Source organism: Chenopodium quinoa, unplaced genomic scaffold (assembly GCF_001683475.1).
Source record: "Chenopodium quinoa cultivar QQ74 unplaced genomic scaffold, ASM168347v1, whole genome shotgun sequence".
Taxonomy (NCBI): Eukaryota; Viridiplantae; Streptophyta; class Magnoliopsida; order Caryophyllales; family Amaranthaceae; genus Chenopodium; species Chenopodium quinoa.
The window spans coordinates 2,252,868-2,275,212 of NW_018744537.1; the positions used below are offsets into that span (position 1 = coordinate 2,252,868).

Consider the following 22,345-nt stretch of genomic DNA (forward strand, 5'->3'; position numbering starts at 1 on the left):
AAAATCAGTGTTTGGGAAATTTATGACAATATATGATTTCGAAAGTTACTTTAAAGTTGACGGATTAGTTATATTTTAGCCATTTTTTGCTATTGTAGTTTAAGCAGGGGTACTAAGGTTATTTCAAGAGAACTCAACAGTCATTTACTAGCTTATACAATAGAGATTTATAATCTAATATATATAAATAAAGAAGGCATTTTGGAGAGTATTCGGAGCGCCACATAAGAAATATACTTATTACGACCAATAAGAAAAAAGATTTGTATTTTATTTTTGAATTAAATAATTATGTCGCCACCTAGATAAAAGTAACAAATTAGATTTGATATATCTAAAATTTTAATGCCACGTAGATTATAATCCATGAATTAAATTATTTTAATGAAAAAAATAAAGTAAAAATATAGGAAAAGATAAATTTATTAATTCAATACTACGAGTATAAGAAATCCAAAAAAAATATACTAAAAAATATTTAAATGATAAACGCTTATAATAAAGTTTAATACCTATCATTATAAGATAAATTTTGATAGTATTTATGATAGAAATACAAATTGTTCGTTAATTATAATTAAATTAAAATTTGTGATACCTACCATTATAAATTGACACATCATACGACATAAACAAAATTTTGTATCAATAAAAAACTCCATCAAGGAAATTTTATGTTAGTAATTTTGTGTTAATTTTTGGTCATCAATGGCCGGGTAATTTTTAGCTTAATTTTTAAAATCCTATGTTTAAATTAGTATTTCTAATTATTACTTACATTGTATTAATTTGGGATACTCAATGATTATATGTTTATGTTTTATTTACTAAATTTTTTTTACATGCAGATCTAACACATCATACAACACAAATAAAATTTCGTATCAATACAAAACCCCATCAAGCGAATTTTGTGTTAGTAATTTTGTATTAGGTTTAGGTCATCAATGTCTGGGTAATTTTTAAAATCTTATGTTTAAATTTATATTTGTAATTATTAATTACATTGTATTTATTTAGGATACTTAACGATTATTTGTTTATGTAATGGCATACGATTAGATGTTGTATACTTAATATATGGATGACTTTGGTTATTTTTGGAGATGATGAAAAAATTCCAATGTATAAATTTGATTTTATATCGCAATAATTTTTCATTTATTGGTAAATATATTGAGTATTTTATATAAATGTAAAGATTTATTTATATCAATTTCAGTTTGGCTAACCTTTCACGGTTCAATTTATCCATTGATGTAGTAGGTTGGTTGTGGACGAGGTTGGTGATTCTATCGAAATAAAAGATATGGTAAAACAATGAATAATGATTTAAAATTTAAATTATTAAAAATTTATCATTTCACATTAAAGATTTTATATAACGGAATAAATATCATATGTACAACTTATTTATATTTAATAAATTCATTATAAATTATAGTATAAAAAAATAAATATTAAACTTTTGTAATTTTGTCTGAAATTATTAAATACAATAAATCAAATATTTAAAATCTTAGATGAAAAAACCGTGCATCGCACGGGCTTCCATCTAGTTTGAAACATTTGAGAACGACGTTCGTTTCCTTTCATTATAGTACGCAGTTTTATCAAAATCTTCAAAAAGCAATACAACCACGGATTTTATGACGGCAAAAAAATTATTTACCTCATGATCTAACACCATCGAGAGCAATAACCAATTATATTTCACAGTAAGCAGTTTTATTTTATAATTCCCAAATTTCACACTACACAATATTTAGAACTTTTTTTTTTTAGGAAAAACATTATCCAGACTTTGTTGTGCGTAATATCCATTTTTTTATTTAATGATGAAGGGAATTATACTTTTTCATAATTTCGGCATCAATGACGTACTAGATCGGTACAACTCTACAAACTTGACCTAATTCTACCCTAATCCAAAAACAACAGCAAGAAATAGGGTTGACTTGACCAACATATAAATAGTGACTTTCTCTTTCCTCAGTCACTGTCACTTTCATTACAAGCCGCCACCCTCACTCTTACATTCAAACCTTAAATTCAGCATTCTCATTTCTCAACCGATCAGCCCACTTAACCTGCGCCACTACTCTTCAGGTACTAATTTGATCGCAAATTCTTCACTAATTTCAATTAAAATTTAATCTATTAAAATCTCCCAATTTTATAATTCAAACTTAATTATTATTTTTTAATTATTTTTTTTTTTGGGTGTTTTCATTTTGTAGGCCAGGTTTGATCCAACGTTGAAAGATGACGAACACCTCGTCGCTGAAGAAATTGGAATACGAATCCACACACACACCTCTTCCGGATCATCTCATCGAGGAAAACATCCTAATAAGACTTGCGGTGAAACCTTTAATTCGCTTCAAATCTGAATCAAAAGGATGGTTTTCCATGATATCGAGTACTAAATTCACAAAAAAGCACTTCAAATTGTGGTATCCCTCGAACGATCGATCTCTCATTGTCCAGGATGATCGTGATACTGTCGGCGAAGATAAGTATTATTTATCCTTTGATGAAAACTACAATGTGAATGAGTTTGTTGAATTGAGGAATAAATATCCTGCGTTTAAATTTAATGCTCAATCTACTTATGTGGTGGGTTCTTCTAATGGGCTATTGTGCATGTATAATGAAAACATTATGCGCATGTATGTGTGGAACCCTGCGACTAACCAGGTCCGCGATACTTCTGGTCCCGTCCTTTGTAAGTGGGATGATTATGAAACGAGGTGTGCCGGGTTTAGTTATGTTTCGTCGATTGATGATTATAAGATAGGGTGTTTGATATTTTATAACGAAACATTATTTATTTTTGTGTATTCTTTGAAGAATGGGTTATGGACCCAAAGGCCTAAGAGAAAATGGTATTATGAACTGATGTTTGAATATCTAGATGAAACCCCGGCGTTTGTTCGTGATACTCTTTATTGGTTTCCTGATCGTATTGAAGATGAGAGAAACTGCATAATTGGATTGGATTTAGTTGAAGAGGATATGGTAATGATCCCATTATCAATACGTTTCCCTGGCGAATTTGCAACTGTAAGATTATTTCAGATGCAAGGGCGCTTGACATTTTGTTTGATTGACAATGATAATGGTAGGAATTATTGTCATGTTCGCACTATGACGGAACATCGTGATAAGGGAGATGCGACGATGTGGGCGATATCGTGGGAAAATGAATTAACTCTTAACTATATAGGAAAGAATTTTGTTTATTTATTTGATACAGGGAAGTGTTTGGTGAACAAGATATCACATCAATCTCAACAGCTTATGCTACATGAACTTAGCAAGGTATCATCATCGGAACAAGAACAAGAGCAAGAGCAAGAGCAAGAGCAAGAGCAAGAGCAAGAACAAGAACAAGAGCAAGAGGAAGAGGAACAGGAACAAGAAGAGGAAGAGGAAGAACCACTCGATGAAGGCACCGTTGTTTGGGAGTCAGTTGATCGAGGAAACTTGTTTCGCTATTTTTCAGGGGCCGCCTTTGGCTATTCTGAGAGTCTCATTTCACCTTTTTGATCAGGCTTGTTGGGAGAGAATGAAGATGGTTGATTGACTGATCATGAGAGTAGATTCTCATCAATAGTAAAAGGGACTTAATTAGGAGCCAATTAATTAATAATAATTGATCAGTGTATGTTATTGTTTGTGTCATTGTAATATTTAGTTGCTTTTTAGGCTCAGTTTTAGTCCAATAATTTTACTGTTTGTACTTGCTAGTCTTAATCCAGACAAAACTATGTTACTTTGTAATAGAGATTATCTCTTGCTTTGGTTAGTCGTGTTAAATTAATAATTATATGTTAAAAAAATAAATAAATAATGTTTCTTATCTTGCAGTGACAGAACTAATGATTGGATAAGTTAAAAACCGCTATATCCTGAACATCTATCAACTAACTTCATTACCCTCGGTAGATTAGTATGCATCTGAACATTGAATAAACCATTCTAATTGATATTTAGTAGCATGCTTAGGTTGTTGGCATATATAAAGTCTTCTTAATATTTTTTTTTCTTCGAAATAAATGGTTAACAATTTCACATATCTAACTAACCCATATATTAATTAGTGCGGACTAATTTCTCCTCCTAATTAATATGTTGAGAGTAGCGTGTGTCATTCTATATTTATACTAGTAACAGCAATATCCATTTCTTTTCACAATTTTTTCTTTCATTGATCATCATAGTCCATGCATCATTATTTACGTCTCGACACTAATGGAGGTGGGAGACTGTTGCCTCCTCTTCTGAAAGAAAAGGGTTTCTAGTTTCTCTCCTAAGTGGCAATGTGGATGCGATGGAAGAGATATTCCATGTAGAGGATGAAGATATAATTAAGGAAATATTGAATCCCCTTGCATTGTCTTCAGCCATAAAAGCATATCATGCGTGAAATTGTCTATCTTGAAGGTTTACCACTGGCCATAACTTGGAAGGAAGTAGAAGAGATGCACCATTCGAATAGGTCAGGCGGCTTATCAAACCTAACTCTGGCTAGAAAAAAACTCAATAAATGGTCACTCATGCCTGACATAGGCTTTTTCAAGGTCAATTTTTAGAGCAAATCAACATTTGGAGCCTTTTGTGGTTTTTATTGAATGCGGGTTTACGAGGCAACTATGTAATTGTTTTCACAACCCCTCCAAGGCAAGATATTACTTTGGTTAGGGGAAATGATTGCATTCAACCTTAGCAGGAAACTGTTATTTAACTTTCTTTGCTAGCAGCAAATACATCGTACAAACAAGATCCAGATTTGTAACTTAATTAGAAATTTGAAAATAATTAGAGATTATTAGATGATTACAGATTAACTAGGAGAATAAAATTAGAGAAATAAAGTAGAAAAAAATTACGTATTTTTTTTTTTTTTTTTTTGAACAAAACCTAAATTAAATGATATTACATAGGATTATTGAGACAATTTAAGGCCAAATTGCTTTGTTGATTTGTTTATCGGCACGTTGATGTGCTTTACATAAAAGTCTCATAGATGAGGAGTACCGCCAATGAGGAGTAACCGCCGTTTTGGAGTAGTTATTGATGGAGATAAAGGAGTAATGTGGGAAACTAGGAGGTGTTTTGATTTACATATATAATCGGGTGGATAATTGATTAGGTGACGGATTACTTATTAGAGCTCAACTGATATCCGACCTCATCCATTACTAGACTCATCGATCACTTGCCTCTTCATCCATTTGGATCGGATTTTCATCCATTTATTTTCTATAATGGGTGCATCGGGTTACTGCACGTTCATTTAAAATTTTTGTATCCATAATTGAGAGCGAGTGTGTCATTCTACAAGGTTTACCTCTTGATACTAGCTAGTGAGAGCAATATCCATTTTCCTTTCACAATTTTCTCTTTCATCGATCATAGTATGTTGTTGATTTCACATCTTATGCTACACGTTACAACTTATTCGACATCGTTGGGAGAGGTATCTAAACTATTTTTACAATCTGCGCTTTTATTTATCATTATTGCAGATAGGCAAATATGGTAGCTAATTTTCTGACTCATCCTACACAAAATTAACGTCTTTGCACATTGAAATCACGCATTATCCATGTCTTAGATCGAGAAAAAAAAATGCTTGGTCAACACGTTATCTACCTTTCGACGATATTGAGAGTTGTATATATTTTAATTTCACAATCCGTACTTTTATTAATAATGTTAATGTAAAGTACATACAATCGTAAATTCTATATAACACAACCTATACATAATTAAATTTAATTTTAAGATTATTAAGTGACATCCCTTGCTTTCATTTTCTTTCTCAATTTGCATTTTTATAATTATCTTATGGATGTAAATAAATGCACGAATGTAATAGCTCAATCTACGCATTACTTATGCCTCAACGCTGTTTAGAGCAAGCAAACAATATAATTTTCCTTTCGTAGTGTACACTTTCTTCGCATAAAAAAAATATATACTCATACATTTGTAGCTTAGTCGACACATTATTTACCTTTTGACACTATTGACAACAGTTCTATTTTCCCGTACAACCCACACTTTTATTAACAATCTGTTAGTAAGGTAAATACATTTGCACATTTTAAAACACAATCTAAACATTCTAACATTTAATTATGACATTATTAATAGTAACATCAATTCTTATGTTTTCTTTGAAGACTAGGGAATGAAAATAAATGGGTATGATAGATACACATAATGTAAACCGAGGAGAAGCCTTGAAGTTTATTAATGATAGTAAGGTGTAACTAGAATTTTTTTTTTTTATTTGATGGATTGTGAATTGATTTGTTAGTTTGGGGAATTTATGATGGTACCTGATCTCGTTTTATTATAATAGAAGATGACGGAGTAGTTTTATTTTAGACATTTTTTACTGTTGCATTTTAAGATAGGGGTACTAAGGTCGTCCTTTCAAGAGAAACAACAGTCTCCCATTAGCTCAAACAACAAAGATTTATTATTTGACACATTTGAGAACGATTTATATTTCCTTTCATTATAGTATGCATTTTTATCAAAATCTTCAAAAAGCAATACCACCACAGATTTTAGGAAATTTGGATTTTTAACACCTCAAAAAAAAAATAGTTTTAACACCACCAAAAACTTTAAATATTTAATTTTTCCACCACTTAACAAATTTCATCCAAAAAACCTTTAAGTGGGGTTCACTATGCCACGTGTCGCCATATTATCAGTCAAAAAAAGAAACTTAAAAAATAAAAATAAAACAAAACCTAAAACTAACCCAGATGACCACCCCCACTGCCGACCGTGCGCCGCCACTCTTTCCCCATCCTAACACCCCCGTTCCCAGCCCCAACCACCGGAAACTCCACCTCCTCCCTTTTCCCCTCCTCAAAATTGACAGCCCCCTCCTTCACAGCCACCAACAAACGCCCGACCATTTTTTAAACCACCTAAAAACGGCCTCCATCAACAGTAGCAGCCGCTACCGGTCGAAATAGACCGGTTTATGGTCAAATCGACCAATTAGGTCCTAAACCGACCGATTTCAACCGCTATCGATCGTTTTTGGTGGCCGATTTTAGGGGGTGTGCAAAAACAGCGGCCTATTTTGGTGGTCGTTGGGGACGGTTGCCGGTTTTGGGGAGAAAGAAAGGGAGGGGGAAAGTTTCCGGTGGTTTTGACTAGAAAAAGGGAGAGGTCAAGGTGGGGCAGTGGTGGCGACGCGCTGCCGACCGTGGAGGTGTGGTGGCTAGGTTGTTTATATTTTTTTATGATTTTGGACCAATAAATGCTGACATGTAATCATTTGGACTCCATCCAAGAATTCGTTAAGTATGGCAAAAATCAATTTTTTAAATTTTGGTGGTGTTAAAATAATTATTTTTTTGGTGGTGTTAGAAACTAATTTCGTGCTTTTTTGTGGTGTTAAAAATCAAAAAACGATATTATGAAAGGAAAAAATTAATTACCTCCTGATACCAGAGCAATATCCAATTATATTTCACAACTAGATAATTCGCGAGCCTTGCTTGGTTTTAGAAAATATTAGTAATTGAAATATGAATCTAAGTCTCTAGAGAATTGTATTTTAATAGTTAATCATAATATTAATGAATAGATAAGTAATAAAGTTCCTAGACAAATTAATGTAATAAATAAATGGAGTTTAGGAGGGAAAAAATTTCACACTACACATTATTCAGATCTTTTTTGTTTTTTTTTTTTTTTTAAGGAAACACATTATTTAGACTTTTTTGTGCGTAATATCCAATTGTTTTTTCCTTTTTTTTTTTTTTTTTGTTTTGAAGGAATCCAATTTTTTTTTCTTAATAATGAAGGAAGATATCCATTTTCTTAATTTCGTCAGCAAAGACGTACTAAGTTAATGCTACTCTACAAACTTGACCTAATTCTACCCTAATCCAAAAAACAACATCAAAAATATAAATAGTCTTTCTCTTTCCTATGTCACTGTCATTTTCATTACAAGCCGCCACCCTAACCCTTGCATTCAATCCTCAAATTCAGCATTCGCATTTCTCATATCTTAATCTGCGCCACATCTCTTCAGGTACTAATTTAATCGCAAATTCTTCACCAATTCCAATTAAAATTTAATCAATTCTAAACCCCTAATTTAATAATTTAAACTTGATTAATTATTTTTTTTTTTTTTTTTGTGTGTGTTTTCATTTTGTAGGCCAGTTTTTCATCCGACGTTGAAAGATGATGAACGCCTCATCGCCAAAGAAATCGGAACATGTATCCACATACAATACTCTTCCGGATCATGTCATCGAGGAACACATCCTAACAAGACTTGCGGTGAAACCTCTACTCCGCTTCAAATGTGTTTCTAGTGGATGGCTTTCCATGATATCGAGTACTAAATTCGCAAAAAAGCACTTTGAGTTGTGGTTTCCCTCGCATGATCAAAATCTGATTGTTCAAGAGGATCGTGAGACTGAGGAAGAAGATAAGTATTTATTATCCTTTGATGAAAACTACAATCTGAATGAGTATACTAAATTGATGAATAAATATCCTACAGTTCGATTTAATACTCTAAATACTCGTGTGGTGGGTTCATGTAATGGGTTATTGTGTGTGTATAATCAAGATATTATGCGCATGTATGTGTGGAACCCTGTGACCAACCATTGCCGCGATATTTTTGTTCCCATGGCTCGTGGTAAGTGGGATGATTATCAATTGAGGTGTATCGGGTTTGGTTATGTGTCGTCTATTGATGATTATAAGATAGGGTGCTTAATGGTTCATAATAAAACATTAATCATTCTTGTGTTTTCTTTGAAGACTGGGTTTTGGATACAAAAGCCAAAGATAGATCTATATTATGAATTGTTGTTAACATTTGAATATGAAAACCCGGCGTTTGTTGGTGATACTCTATATTGGATTCCGCAACATTTGAATGAGGATGAAAACTACATAATTGGATTGGATTTAGTTGAAGAGGATATGGTAATCATCCCATTATTTGGAAGAATCCCTGGTGATTGGGTAATTGCAAAATTATTTCGGATGGAAGGTTGCTTGGCATTATGTTTGATTCAGAATTATACTGATAATGAAAAGAGTATTTGTCATGTTTGGAAGATGAAGGAACATGGTGATGAGGAAGATAGGGTTTCGTGGCAGAAAGTATTATCTCTCAACTATATAGGAACGGATTTTAATTATTTATTTGAGACAGGAAAGTGTTTGGTAAGTCAATTATCATATCAATCTCATCGGCTTATACTACATGAACTTAGCAAGGTATCTTCATCGAAACCAGAACAAGAGCAAGAGCAAGAACGACAAAAACCACCAGATGAAGGTACCATTGTTTGGGAATCAGTAGATCGAGGAAGCTTGTTTAACTATTTTTTAGGGGGCACATTCGGCTATTCTGAGAGTCTCATTTCTCCTTTGGGAGAGAATGAAGATTGATTGACCTTGAGAGTCGATTCTGAATTGTAAAAGGGACTTAATTAGGAGCCAATTAATAATTAATCAGTGTATGGTGTTGTTTGTGTCATTGTAATATTTCGCTTAGTTGCTTTTTAGGCTCAATTTTAGTCCAATTTTACTGTTTGTATTTGGTAGTCATAATAATCCAGACATTACTGTGTTACCTTTGTAATAGAGATTATCTCTTGCTTTGGTTAATCGAGTAAAATTAATTAAAAAATCAGTTATAGTACTTATTGTTTGAGCAAAATTTGACAGAGTTAATATTTGGACAAGGTTAAAACGGCAAAATCCTAATCATCTATCAAGTAACTTCATTGCCCTCGGTAGATAATGCATCCAGACACTAAATAAACCATTCTAATTGATATTTAGTAGCACGCATAGTCGCATATATATCTACTTCTCTTATGAAATTTTTGTTTAGAAATAAATGGTTAACAAATTCACAAATCTAATTAACCATATATTAGTCCTTGTTGTTTGACTACTTTCTCCTCCTGATACTATTGATGGTAGCGTGTGTCATTCTACATTAATTACCTCCTTATACTAGTGAGAGTGATATCCATTTCTTTTCACAATTTTCTTTTTAATGGATCATAGTAGTATAAGAGAGGCTATTACAGTTGTTGATTTCATATCTTATTATCTCATGCTACATGTTACTAACTATTTGACATTGTTGAGTGCAGTATCTATTCTCATAATCTGTGCTATTATTTATCATTATTTTAGAGAGGCGAACTGTTAGAAAATAATGTCAAAAATAATAAAGCACAAATATGGGACAATATTAGTACTTATTATTAGTCAAATATCACAACACTTATAATAACAATCAAGTAGCACAAACGTAAAATAATAGTAGAAGAATGAGTTTAGAATAGCCTGGGTTGTAGCACGCAATGCGCTAATCTTAGAAAGAAAACGCCCTACTGCACCGGTAGAATGTATTTATTTAATTCGCTCATCTCCCAAGATACGACTACCCGCCTAATCGATTGTGTGCAGCAAAAGACCCCCGAACTAATTACCTAATGCTCCATAAAACTATATTACTACTTTTAATAAAGAGGGAATTTATAGTAATCACTATTTTTTCTATGAAAGTATTTTTCACTTCAATAATTATGTTTGCCGTCACTTATCATATATATATAGAGGAAAATAAATAAATAAATAACCCTTAGAAATAAGATGAATTCTTCACTAACTATTCTATTATTCATGCCGTGCAAAACAACCCATTAACGTTAAGTTAGCTTTTGTTCCTTGATTGTAGGAACATGTACTCAACAATCAAGCCATTTAAATAATTATAACGACTAAGCATCAAAGTTAATGAATAACATATTTATTTATTGAAAATTTTAAATCACAAAATAGAAAATAAAATAATTTTCCAACACGAACATGATAGTTCATTTTATATATGATGCTTTAGCAAGGGAAGCCAAAACTAGGAACGATCTTTAGAACAATAATCTGGTTTATTATGTAACCCCTTCCCTGGTTTGTAATCAGCTTATTGTGGAAGGAAAACTTAATACTCTTTCTGATTTGGATGACGGTGATCAGCAGGGGATCTGATGTACCTTACTCTGCTTTAATTTAATCTAATGTTCCTTTCTACCCAAAAAAAAAATTAAAAAATTATGAATCATTCTACACATAATTTATGTCTTTGCACTATTGAGATCATGCATTATCCATGTGTTAAAAACAATATATAGTCATAAGTTTGTAGCTTGGTCAGTACATTATTCACCTTTAGAACCTACTGAAAGCGGTATCTATTTTCACAATTCGCACTTTTATTAGCAAAGTTTTAGCAAGTAAATAAAGATGCAAATTTGTTCTATAACACAATCTACATTGTATTGTTACCTGTATTTGTAAAATAGTTTTCAAATGGCTACAATAAAATTGTGGTCATTGTATTAAAACAAATCACAACCGTACCGTTCATTTGTATTGACTAATGCATGTGAACCGTTGATATAGTTTATTTTTATTTTATTTTTTAAGAAACATGACCAAAAAAAGAATTAAAAAAACTACCACGTTCTTATCGGTTTCTTCTTTATTTAGTCTGTATTTTTTCCCCTTTACTTCTTTTCAATCTTTGCTTGTGATCCATGTATACTGATTATATATAATGATTGGCTATTGGCTCCAAGACCAACCATTATTGTCTTCTTAACTGTAATTTTTCTTGAATCCATCCTTTGCTTTACTCCGTATGCCATTAGCTTTTTATGGCTTGAGTTTCAGAATAAATAGTTGGGAGTTTGGAAATTGATTTCAGATAACAGTTAGATATTGGCATGCAATTGACAAGTTCCATTTGTTTCAAGTTTAAATTTATTTCTCATTTCTTGAGTATGTGCAGCGAACTGGCTATGACACTAAATCAGATTAATTTTTGCCTCTAAATCTGGCAATCAAACAGAGTTGCTTGAATTTTTTGCAATATGTATCCAATTTAAAACAAAGAAAACAAATAAGAAAGATTGAAGAGAAGTAAAAGGAAAAAAAATACTGAGAGAGAAGAAACTAAAATAGAAAACTGATAAGAACGTGATGGTTTTTAATTTTTTTTTTCAAATTTTTTTACAAAAAAAATAAATAAAAAGTAAATCATATCAACGGTTCACATTAGTCAATAGAAATAAACGACTATGATTTGATTTAATACAATGGCCATAATTTTATTATGGCCACAACATTATTAAAAGTGACATCCATTTTAATTTCTTTCTCAATTTGCATTTTTATCATTCTCTTAATAAATGCACAAATTTGCTTGCTCAATCTACGCTCGATTGAGTCAGTTAATAAATGTATGGTTTAATCATCGGAAAGGATAAATTAAATTTAGTCGCAACAAATTTTTGCCCTAGTTTACTTATTAACAAAAAATTATGGAAAATTATTTGTGATACTCTATCATTTTGTAATGTATAAAGTATATACTTTTTTTAAAAAAAAAAAAAAAAAGATACGAAGTATAATTCACAAAGATCAACACGCAAATTTTGATAAAGTCATTTGTATTGCATTTAAGAAAAGAACCAATGCAAAAAACTTGGATGTGTGTTTTGAATGAAGTCATTTGCGTCGTTTGATAAAAGGGAACCAGCAAAAGTAAATGATTATTATTTGCGTCCGTTGAACAATCGATGCAAATAAATTTTTTCCAGTCGTGTCACGGCATCACTATATATTGATTTTCACCGGAGTAAAATGACCAGATTATATGTTTTTTTTATTTTTATTTTTAATTTGCTTTGAATTATATATTATTAATTTCATTTTTTTTTACAGGAATTAATTTCATTAAAAATCCTATCCTTGTTCTAAGAGAAATTGCATCAATTTTTTTTGTTTTTTGATATTCTTCTCACGACTCACCAATTTCAAAATTGCACATTTAGCTCTATCTTATTCTTCATAGATTGGTAATTTTAGTTGTATGTATAAAGACTAATATATTCCTTAATCATTGCCTTAAAGATCAAGGGATGACAAGACTCAGACTTATCACCGACATCGGAAAAGAATAAAAAATAGATAAAAATAAATTAGACAAAACCGCCGGTAATGGTTGTTCCAACAGCTAGCCGTCGAAAATTAAATTTAGTCGCAAATTTATGTCCTATTCTTCACATAATTTATTACCTCTTGACGCTATTAAGAGCACGGTAAGTCTTGTATAAGGTGGACTTATGTTAACTTTATTGAAAGACGATCAACTTGAGGGTAACTTTAACAAACTTTATGGTAACTTCAAGAAACTTTAAGGCTAACTTTTAATTTTGAATGAGTTTGATTGTATTTTAATATATGTTTTTTCCTAATGAATACCCGCTATAAAAGCTAATATGATTTTGGTTTCAAAAAAAAAAAAAAAAAAAAAAAAAAAAAAAAAAAAAAAAAAAAACTAATAAGATTAATTTAAGTACATGAGATTTTCTAAGAGTTTAATTTATGTTAAAAAATGGTAACTTTTTATAATTCAAAATAAGTTTAACTCGTCTTACACTAAGACTGGGCCGCACCAAAAGAGAGAAAGTCCACTTCACAAGTCCAAGGAGATTCTATCCCAAAATTATATGGCAATAGGAGGCTTAGCCCCTTAGCGTTATAAAATGATTAACTCTCTCTTTTTCAACCAATGTGGGACACTTACATGTGGTGATATGGGAGGTCTATTCTTCAACAAGTTCACCTTAGTCAAGATTTTGTATTGAGAATTTGAGAGCAATATCCATTTCGATCTTAAATCAGAAAAGATACTCTAGATTGATGACACACTGACACTCTATACACCTAGCCTAATTCTTGACTTATCCAAAATAAGGATGGCTTGAACTCAGTATAAATACTGTCCTCTTTTTCCTCACCCACTATCCCTTTCATTACAAGCCGCCACCTTACAGAATTTCAGGTAATTCAATTGCAAACTTAGCTTAAAACCATTTTCATCTAAATTATCACTAATTCTAAACTCCCATTTCATAATTCTAACTCAATCCCTCTTTTTTCTTTTTTGTTTAAAATCTTCAATTCCAGGTTTTGATCCATTGCAAGATGATGATGATGAAAAACTCGTCAGCAAAATTCGATTCTGAAGTTATCACACCAATAACTCTCCCGGATCAACTGATAGCAGATCAAATTTTCTGAAGACTTCCGGTAAAACCCCTCATTCGTTTCAAATGTGTTTCCCATGGTTGGCTTCCTATGATCTCGAGTCGCGAATTTGCAAAAACCCACCTCGAATTCTCGCGTTCAAAACCTCAATGTCTCATTCTATCTGATAGGTTTGATGCAACCACCTCGTATGGCCATTGTTTAACCTTTGATAAACACTACAATGTAACCGAATTTGTTAGTTTGGAAAATAAATATCCTGCTTTCGTGGCTACTAGCAGTCGTCCACATACTAATAGTGTGGTTGACATTGCTAATGGCCTACTGTGCTTGTACGACAGGTGGATTTTGAGTTTTTATGTATGGAACCCTGCGACGAACCAATGCCGTTCTACTGGCAGTCCTGTTCCCGGCTATTATCCAGGGGGGAGTACAATGGTTTTGGGTCTCGGGTTTGGTTTTATATCGTCTATTAATGATTATAGGATAGGGTGCGTGTTGAAGTGTAACAACGCTTTGTATGTTGTTTATATATATTCCTTGAGGACCGGAAATTGGGAAGTAATGGAAACTATGGATACGTGCAATTTAACGTATCCGGGATGGAACTCGGCGTTTGTCGATGATTCTGTTTATTGGGCAGCCTTACTTCGTCCGGTGGAGGTATACCTGTAGAATTAAGAGTTTGGGAATAACATTTGTGTTGAGTTTCATTAATCACAATTAGTCTCTTTATAATACATTGTGTTGTGAATAAGATAGGATTAGAAATATCAATCTATCCTAAAGAGATAACGAGGAGATAAGATATCAATTATCTAATATAATCCTAATACCCCCCCTCAAGTTGGAGCATGACCATCGTAAATGCCCAACTTGGAGAGAAGGTTATCGAACTGTGTTTTACCAAGAGGTTTTGTAAAAATATCTGCTAGTTGAGATGTTGTCGGCACATGTTGAGTAGAGATCAAGCCTTCCGTAATAGCGTCTCTAACGAAATGACAGTCAACCTCAATGTGTTTCGTACGTTCATGAAAAACTGGATTTTTGGCAATATGCAAAGCTGATTGACTATCACAGAATAATTTTATGGCTTTAGGATGGTGGATGCCCATACTGAGCAAGAGAGCTTTAAGCCATTTTAGTTCACAGGTGACTGCTGACATGGACCTGTATTCTGCCTCTGCCGATGACCTCGATACAGTGTCTTGTTTCTTAGTCTTCCAAGAGATCGGAGATTTTCCCAAAAATACTAGCCACCCAGTGAGAGAACGACGAGTAAGGGGACATGCCGCCCAATCTGAGTCGCACCAACCTGCTAAAGTGAGATCGCTGTCAGAACGCAGTAAAATGCCTTGACCAGGAGTTCCTTTCAAATAGCGAACAACCCTCAAGGCGGCTTCCCAATGATCTGTACGAGGAGACTGCATGAACTGAGATAGAATGTGAACCGAATAGGCGAGATCCGGTCTTGTGACCGCAAGATATATGAGACGGCCAACTAGTCTTCGATAAGGCTCGGGATCCGTCAAGAAATCACCGGTTGCAAGAGCAAGCTTGTGGTTTTGCTCGATGGGAAATCCACTCGGCTTTGCACCTAGTAAACCTGCTTCAGAGATAATGTCGAGAGTATATTTTCGTTGACACAAAAATAAGCCTAAGGAGCTACGGGCCACCTCAATCCCGAGAAAGTATTTGAGGGGACCGAGGTCTTTCATTTTAAAGCAGTCACTGAGGTAAGCTTTGAAAACCTTTAAAGCAGCGGAATCATTCCCAGAAATAATAAGATCATCCACATATACCAAAACATTAATTTGTGTCCTGTTTTTAGTATATGTAAATAGAGAATAGTCAGAATAGGATTGTAGAAAACCATACTCTTTCAGGGCTGAGACTAGCTTTGCAAACCAACATCTTGGAGCTTGCTTGAGACCGTACAGAGATTTACGCAGTCGACACACCAAGGAAGGATCCGAGCATTCGAACCCTGGGGGTAGTTTCATGTATACTTCTTCAGTAAGATCACCGTGTAGGAAAGCATTATGCACATCCATCTGATGTAATTCCCAGTTTTTAGATGCAGCTATAGCTAGAAAAGCCCGAACCGTGGTCATTTTGGCTACCAGCGCGAAAGTTTCCTCATAATCAATCCCTGCTTGCTGATGATTTCCGTAGACAACTAGTCGTGATTTTAATCTCTCAATGTCGCCATTTGCCTTGAACTTGGTTTTATAAACCCATTGGCTACCAAGAGCCCGTTTCCCAGGAGGAAGATGCTCTAGAGTCCATGTCCCATTGTCCTGTAATGCCCGAATCTCCTCTTGCATAGACTTACGCCATCCGTCAGAGCGCATTGCTTCTTTAAATGATTTTGGATCCCTACCTTTAACAAGAGCTGCAAGAAACCGTTGATAATTTACAGAAAAATTGTCACAATTTATATAGTGTGCTAAAGGATAAGGAATACCTGAGGAGTGGTTGGAGGGGCAAGAAGTTGGACTTTTAGCAAAAACCGTATGTGTCACGTAGTCACGATGGCGAACATTTGGAATTTTGGCACGAAAACCGCGACCGAGTTGTGATTCACTAGAGTCGGTATTCACGGAAGATTCGTCGAGAAGAGTGGGCTGGACAGTATTGGGTACTGTTTGCTGAGTTTGGACATTGGGAGCTGGAGGATTCGGCCCAGAAGACTCAGCCCAGTCCGGATGTGGACTTTCTGTTCGTGGGCTGGTAGGAGGAGTTGGGTGGGCTGGAGTCGGTTGGGAAGTTGGAGAAATATGTTGGGCTGGAGATGGAGGCCCACCGAGAGGTAAAGGTTGGATATGAGATGTTTGGTGGTCTGGAGTTGGTGGCCCACTGGAAGGTAAAGGTTGGATTGAAGATGTTTGGTGGGCTGGAATAGGAGGCCCACTAGAAGGTAAAGGTTGGATTGAAGAAGTTTGGTGGGTTGGAGTTGGAGGCCCATTTGGAGATGGATTGTGTATTGAAGATGTTTGACGTGTTGGTTGAGTTGTATTGGGAGGTGAAGTGGGGTTAGGTGATGGATTTGGAAGGTTGGAAGCTGGCCCATTAGGAGAAGGGACATGAACAGTGGCGTCTTCAATGATCAAAGGTGCAAAATCATCATGAATATCATGTAAAGTATCCCCATGATTGAGATGATTATCTAAGGCCGGGTTTTCAAAGGGAAAATACGACTCAACAAATTTAACGTCACGAGAGACAAAGAATTCTTTAGTATCTAAGTCAAAAAGAGTCCAACCTTTCTTTCCAAACGGGTATCCCACAAAGACGCATTTCCTACTACGAGAAGCAAATTTATCCCCCTTAGTGTTTTTATTATGAGCATAACAAAGGCACCCAAAGGTTCGAAGTGCATCAAATGAGGGAGGTTTGCTAAAGAGAATTTCAAAAGGAGTTTTGTTGTTTAAGAGAGGAGATGGAGTTCGGTTGATTAGATGAGTGGCGGTTAAAACACATTCTCCCCAAAAGAAAATAGGTAAGTGAGCCTGAAATCGCAAAGCCCTACTAACATTTAAAATATGCTTATGTTTTCTCTCAACACGGCCATTTTGTTGGGGGGTTCCAACACAAGATGTTTGAAATAAAATTCCTGTAGCCTTAAAATATTCAAGGAGACAATTAAATTCGGTACCATTGTCACTTTGAACGACTTTGATAGTTTGTGAAAATTGTTGGTCGACCATAGCAACAAAAGACATGAACATTTTAAAGACTTCTAATTTATCCACTATTAAATAAACCCACACTGCTCTAGAAAAATCATCAACAATAGTTAAGAAATAACGAGCCCCACAAGAAGAGATATGACGATATGGACCCCACAAATCACAGTGAATTTTTTCAAAAATCCTAGATGCTTTATTATCACTTAAAGGAAATTTATCTCTCGGATATTTAGCGTACATACAAATTTCGCAATCAGACAATAAATGACCTTTAGTACTACGAACTTGAGGAAGTAACTTAACTACCCTTTCGGAAGGATGACCCAGACGACGGTGCCATAACTCCAAATTTGATGTAGCATCCACCTTTGACAGAAATGTCGGTTTGCTAAAATAATATAGTCCATCCCTTCTAGTGCCCGTTCCAATCCGCTCCTTCATTCGGTCCTGTATAACACACCCATTAGTATCAAATTGGACAACAGTTTGTAAATTATCATTTAATTGAGATACGGATATTAAATTGCAGTTCAAATTAGGGACATAAAGGACGCCAGTAAGAGTTATTTTGTCTGACAAATAAACCGATCCCATCATAATAGCTAAAACTCGAGCTCCATTGGGTAACCCAACCGGACTTTCAATATTTTGAGTAGAAGTTAACCAGTCACTATTCCCGGTAACATGATGGGTCGCTCCGGTGTCAATAATCCAAGAATTGTAATCAAACTTACCAGTGAGTCTATTTTCGGGAATAGGAGAGTTACCAACAAGTCCCGCTATAGCCTTCCATTGTTCCGGTGTAAAGAGTTGATCACCATTTGTTGTTGTTGAAGCAGGCACGGTAGAAATTGTAGCATTAGCACGGGCTGGGCCACGGCCTGATTTCTTTGTATTGTTGGACCGGCCCACCAACTCAAAGCAATGAGAAGAGGGGTGGCCCTTTTTCTTGCAATGGTCACAGACCAAATCAATCCAACAATTTTGAGTTATGTGATTCGTCCTCTTGCACTTCGCACAAGGCAATTTATCGCTGCTCTTCCCTTTTCCGCGAACAGGTACCTCTTCTTGGCCGGATGTCAGAGCAAAACCGACAGGCTCCGGCTGGATGGAATCGCCGGTGGGTAAGATGCGGCGAACTCGTTCTTCTTGAATTAACAATTGATAAGCACGATCCACACTTGGAAGAGGATCATTACTCAGAATTTGAGTTCGAATGGCAGAATAATCTGGGTGAAGGCCCATTAAAAAATCATGGAGTCTAGCTTGATCTCTCCTTGCTTCGTGAATCTGGCCGGCGGTACAAGAAACACAACAAGAACACGAGATTAAGGACTCATGTCTATCTAATTCTTGCCATAAGGTATGTAGTTTGCCGTAATAATCTGAGATTGAATTTTGTTTGGTTTGTTCGCACTTTGCAATTGAAGATCTGAGTTGTTGAATTCGGGGACCATTAGTTTGGGCAAACCGATTTTTGAGATGAATCCAAAGAGAATTAGCCTCTTTGAATTTGGAAAGAGTAGTCTTTAATGTTGGGTCTATTGTGTTTGTGATCCAGGAAATTAGCATAGCGTTTATCGTCGTCCAATCCGAAGGTGTACACGGAGGAGTAGGTGAGGTAATTGTGCCATCCAAGAACACGAATTTCCGACGAGCCTCTAACGTCGTCTGAATGTCAGCGGCCCAGGAGTCATAGTTGTCGGTGGTGAGTTTTGTTGGAGTAATAAAGTCCCCAGGTCTGTCTTGGGAACCAAGATAATATGGTGAGGTTGGATCGATAATAGGAGGTGGTGGTGGCGGTGGGACAATATCGTCGCCAGCCATGGGAGATCTGTTAAAGAAAAAGTTTTAGGCCTGATACCATGTAGAATTAAGAGTTTGGGAATAAGATTTGTGTTGAGTTTCATTAATCACAATTAGTCTCTTTATAATACATTGTGTTGTGAATAAGATAGGATTAGGAATATCAATCTATCCTAAAGAGATAACGAGGAGATAAGATATCAATTATCTAATATAATCCTAATAATACCGCAGTGAGCTTAAGGATCCTGTGGAATACCATATAGGTGGATTGAATTTAGCGAATGGGAAATTCAAGAGAGTCCAACTGATGGATATGCGCGGTAAAGATTATGGCATTTTTAAAGTGTTTGAGATGAACGGGTGCTTGACATTGGGTTGCGTCGAGTATCATAAGGGTAGATTTGGTCTTAAGAGTTGTGAGTTTTGGATGTTGAAGCAACAAGATGACCCGAGATCTTGGGTGAAATTGTTCTTTTTCTATTCTAATGGATCGGATCTGCTATACTTATTTGAGACGGGAAAATGTTTGGTAAGTACGTGTGATTATGAGATGGATGGGCTTCTATTACATGATCCGAGTCAGGAAGAAACTGCTGAAGAAGCTACTGTTGTTTGGAGAGGAGATGAAGAAGGACAATTCTTCTACCATTTTAAAGGACATGCAATGAATTACGTTGAGAGTCTCGTTTCACCTTTTGGAACAAACGTGTTTGATCAGGATGGAGATGCTCATTAGACTATATATAGAATGTGTCGAAAAGGAGACTTAATCAGGAATCAAATCCTCAAATAATGTATTATTTAAGTTATCGTAATGTTATAGTTCTCTTGTTGTTTTGGCTAATATCTTAGTCCTTTTTCTTTGTAATCCAAAGATTGTCGTGTTAAGTTATCTATAAGTTGTTTTAAGTATTTCCTGCTTTGTTTAGCCGTGTTAAGCGAATTAAAAACTGATAAAAGTACCTTAATTATATGGTTTGAGGAGAAATTTCAGTGTTCATTTGCAAATTCCTTTTTTTAAGTCCCAAAAAGTTTTAGGAAATTTTTGAAAAAGCAGCTATTCTCAACTATATGAGGGCCAAGGATGCACGGACACACCAAAAATCTGAAGAGTCCGAGTCGACACGCGTGTCGGACACGGACACGGATGAGACACGGGGCGACACGTGTCCGACACGCAGAAAACCGTGTCCGATTTTTTTTAACCGTTTTTGATTTTTGGACACGGGCCGTGTCTTGGGCTGACACGGGCCGTTTTGGTATGGACACGCGAAATACCTAAATTCCTATGCTTTGCCTCTCTACCTCTTTCCAAGTTTCCAGTTCTCAAACTCTCAATCCTCTCATCCTCTCAAGTCTCAACTGAACCCCTTGCTGCTCACTTGCTCAGTCGCCGACTTGTAGGTCTCACCGTACCGCCGGCTTGCTGTCTCCGTCACCGCCACTCGCCTCCTTGCCGGTTGTCAGGGTTGCTGGCCTGGCCCTTGCTGCTCGTGGCCTTCATCTCTCATTGTTGCGGAGGTTGCTGGAGTTGCTAGCCTGGCCCTTGCTGTTCGCCTGCTCGTCCTCAGCCACCACCTATCACTCCACCGCCCACCTTGTCGCCCGTCGTCCGTGTCAGCCACCAGGTATGGTTCTTCTCTACTTTTTTTTTTTTTAAATTCAATTAAAGTTCTGAATATGCATCCTTGGATGTCGAGAAGTGAGAGAATGTCGGTGAGAATGGAGTCTGGGAGAGAACTTAATCGGTCTTCATTTTCTGAGTCTCCGCCATTGTTGTCTTTAATGGAGCTCAATTTCAGCCTTTTCGTGCTTATTTCTTGGTGATCTGCCATTCAACAATTGAGCTCCATTGTTATCTTTACTGGAGCTCAATTTCTGCCATTCAACAATTGCTGTGATTCTGAAGTGAATTCGAGTAATGCTAATTTGGGGAATTTTTTAGGGTTTTAATCAGTGTAAGTGTGTAAGAACTTCTGATTTTCTGAAATTCAATTGCTTCAATAATTCAATTTGTTGTTCGTCGTCAGCCAGACAACCACCGCCCACCACCGTGTTTTGACAGTTTTGTTGATTACTTGATGAGATGTTTGATTTTGTGTTATGTTTCTAGTTTTGTTTGATTACTTGAAGAGTACTATTAAGACATGTCTGGTTTGATGGTTTCTTGATATGTATCCGACTATGTCCGTACACTTTGTTCATTTACTTGTTTAATTAAAATTGTGTGTTTTGAGGCTAATTATTTAGTGTTTTATTGAATTAGTTGTCAAATTCTCGTTTTTTTAATATATTATATGCCTTGTTATACGCCGTACCCGTGTCCCCTATTTTAGGATTGCCGTTTTCCCGTGTCCGTGTCCGTGTCCGTATCCGTTTCCGTGCATCCTAGATGAGGGCCATGAGGCTGAGGTATGGAAAGATTTTTGATGTCATATAATGTTATCATGTACTTTATCAGTAAATTAATGTGTTGCTTAAATATATATATTATTTTAAAATAATTTATACAAACCTTTTGTCAACAGTCGAAAATTTGAATACAATCCTTATTGCTAACACCAAAAGATAGTTTTTTTTTTTTTTTAGATAATTTAAATCCTCAATCACTCTTGGTTGTTTTTATCGCTTATACTATAACTTGAATTTTAATACTAGAATCTTATTTGTTAATTTTGAAACAAATTCATCTGCCGTCT

The 22,345-nt window shown here is 35.1% G+C and overlaps 2 protein-coding genes across 2 annotated transcripts; both read left to right on the forward strand.

The window, feature by feature from the left end:
* Window positions 1-2,265: 2,265 nt before the first annotated feature.
* LOC110698955 (putative F-box/kelch-repeat protein At1g12870) lies at window positions 2,266-3,552 on the forward strand. The gene has a single exon (XM_021876459.1). The coding sequence runs from the start codon at window positions 2,266-2,268 to the stop codon at window positions 3,550-3,552; it is 1,287 nt and encodes a 428-aa protein (XP_021732151.1).
* Window positions 3,553-8,235: 4,683 nt separating this feature from the next.
* LOC110698956 (F-box/kelch-repeat protein At3g23880-like) lies at window positions 8,236-9,465 on the forward strand. The gene has a single exon (XM_021876460.1). It carries the CDS (start codon window positions 8,236-8,238, stop codon window positions 9,463-9,465), a length of 1,230 nt encoding a protein of 409 aa, XP_021732152.1.
* The last annotated feature ends 12,880 nt before the right edge of the window (window positions 9,466-22,345 follow it).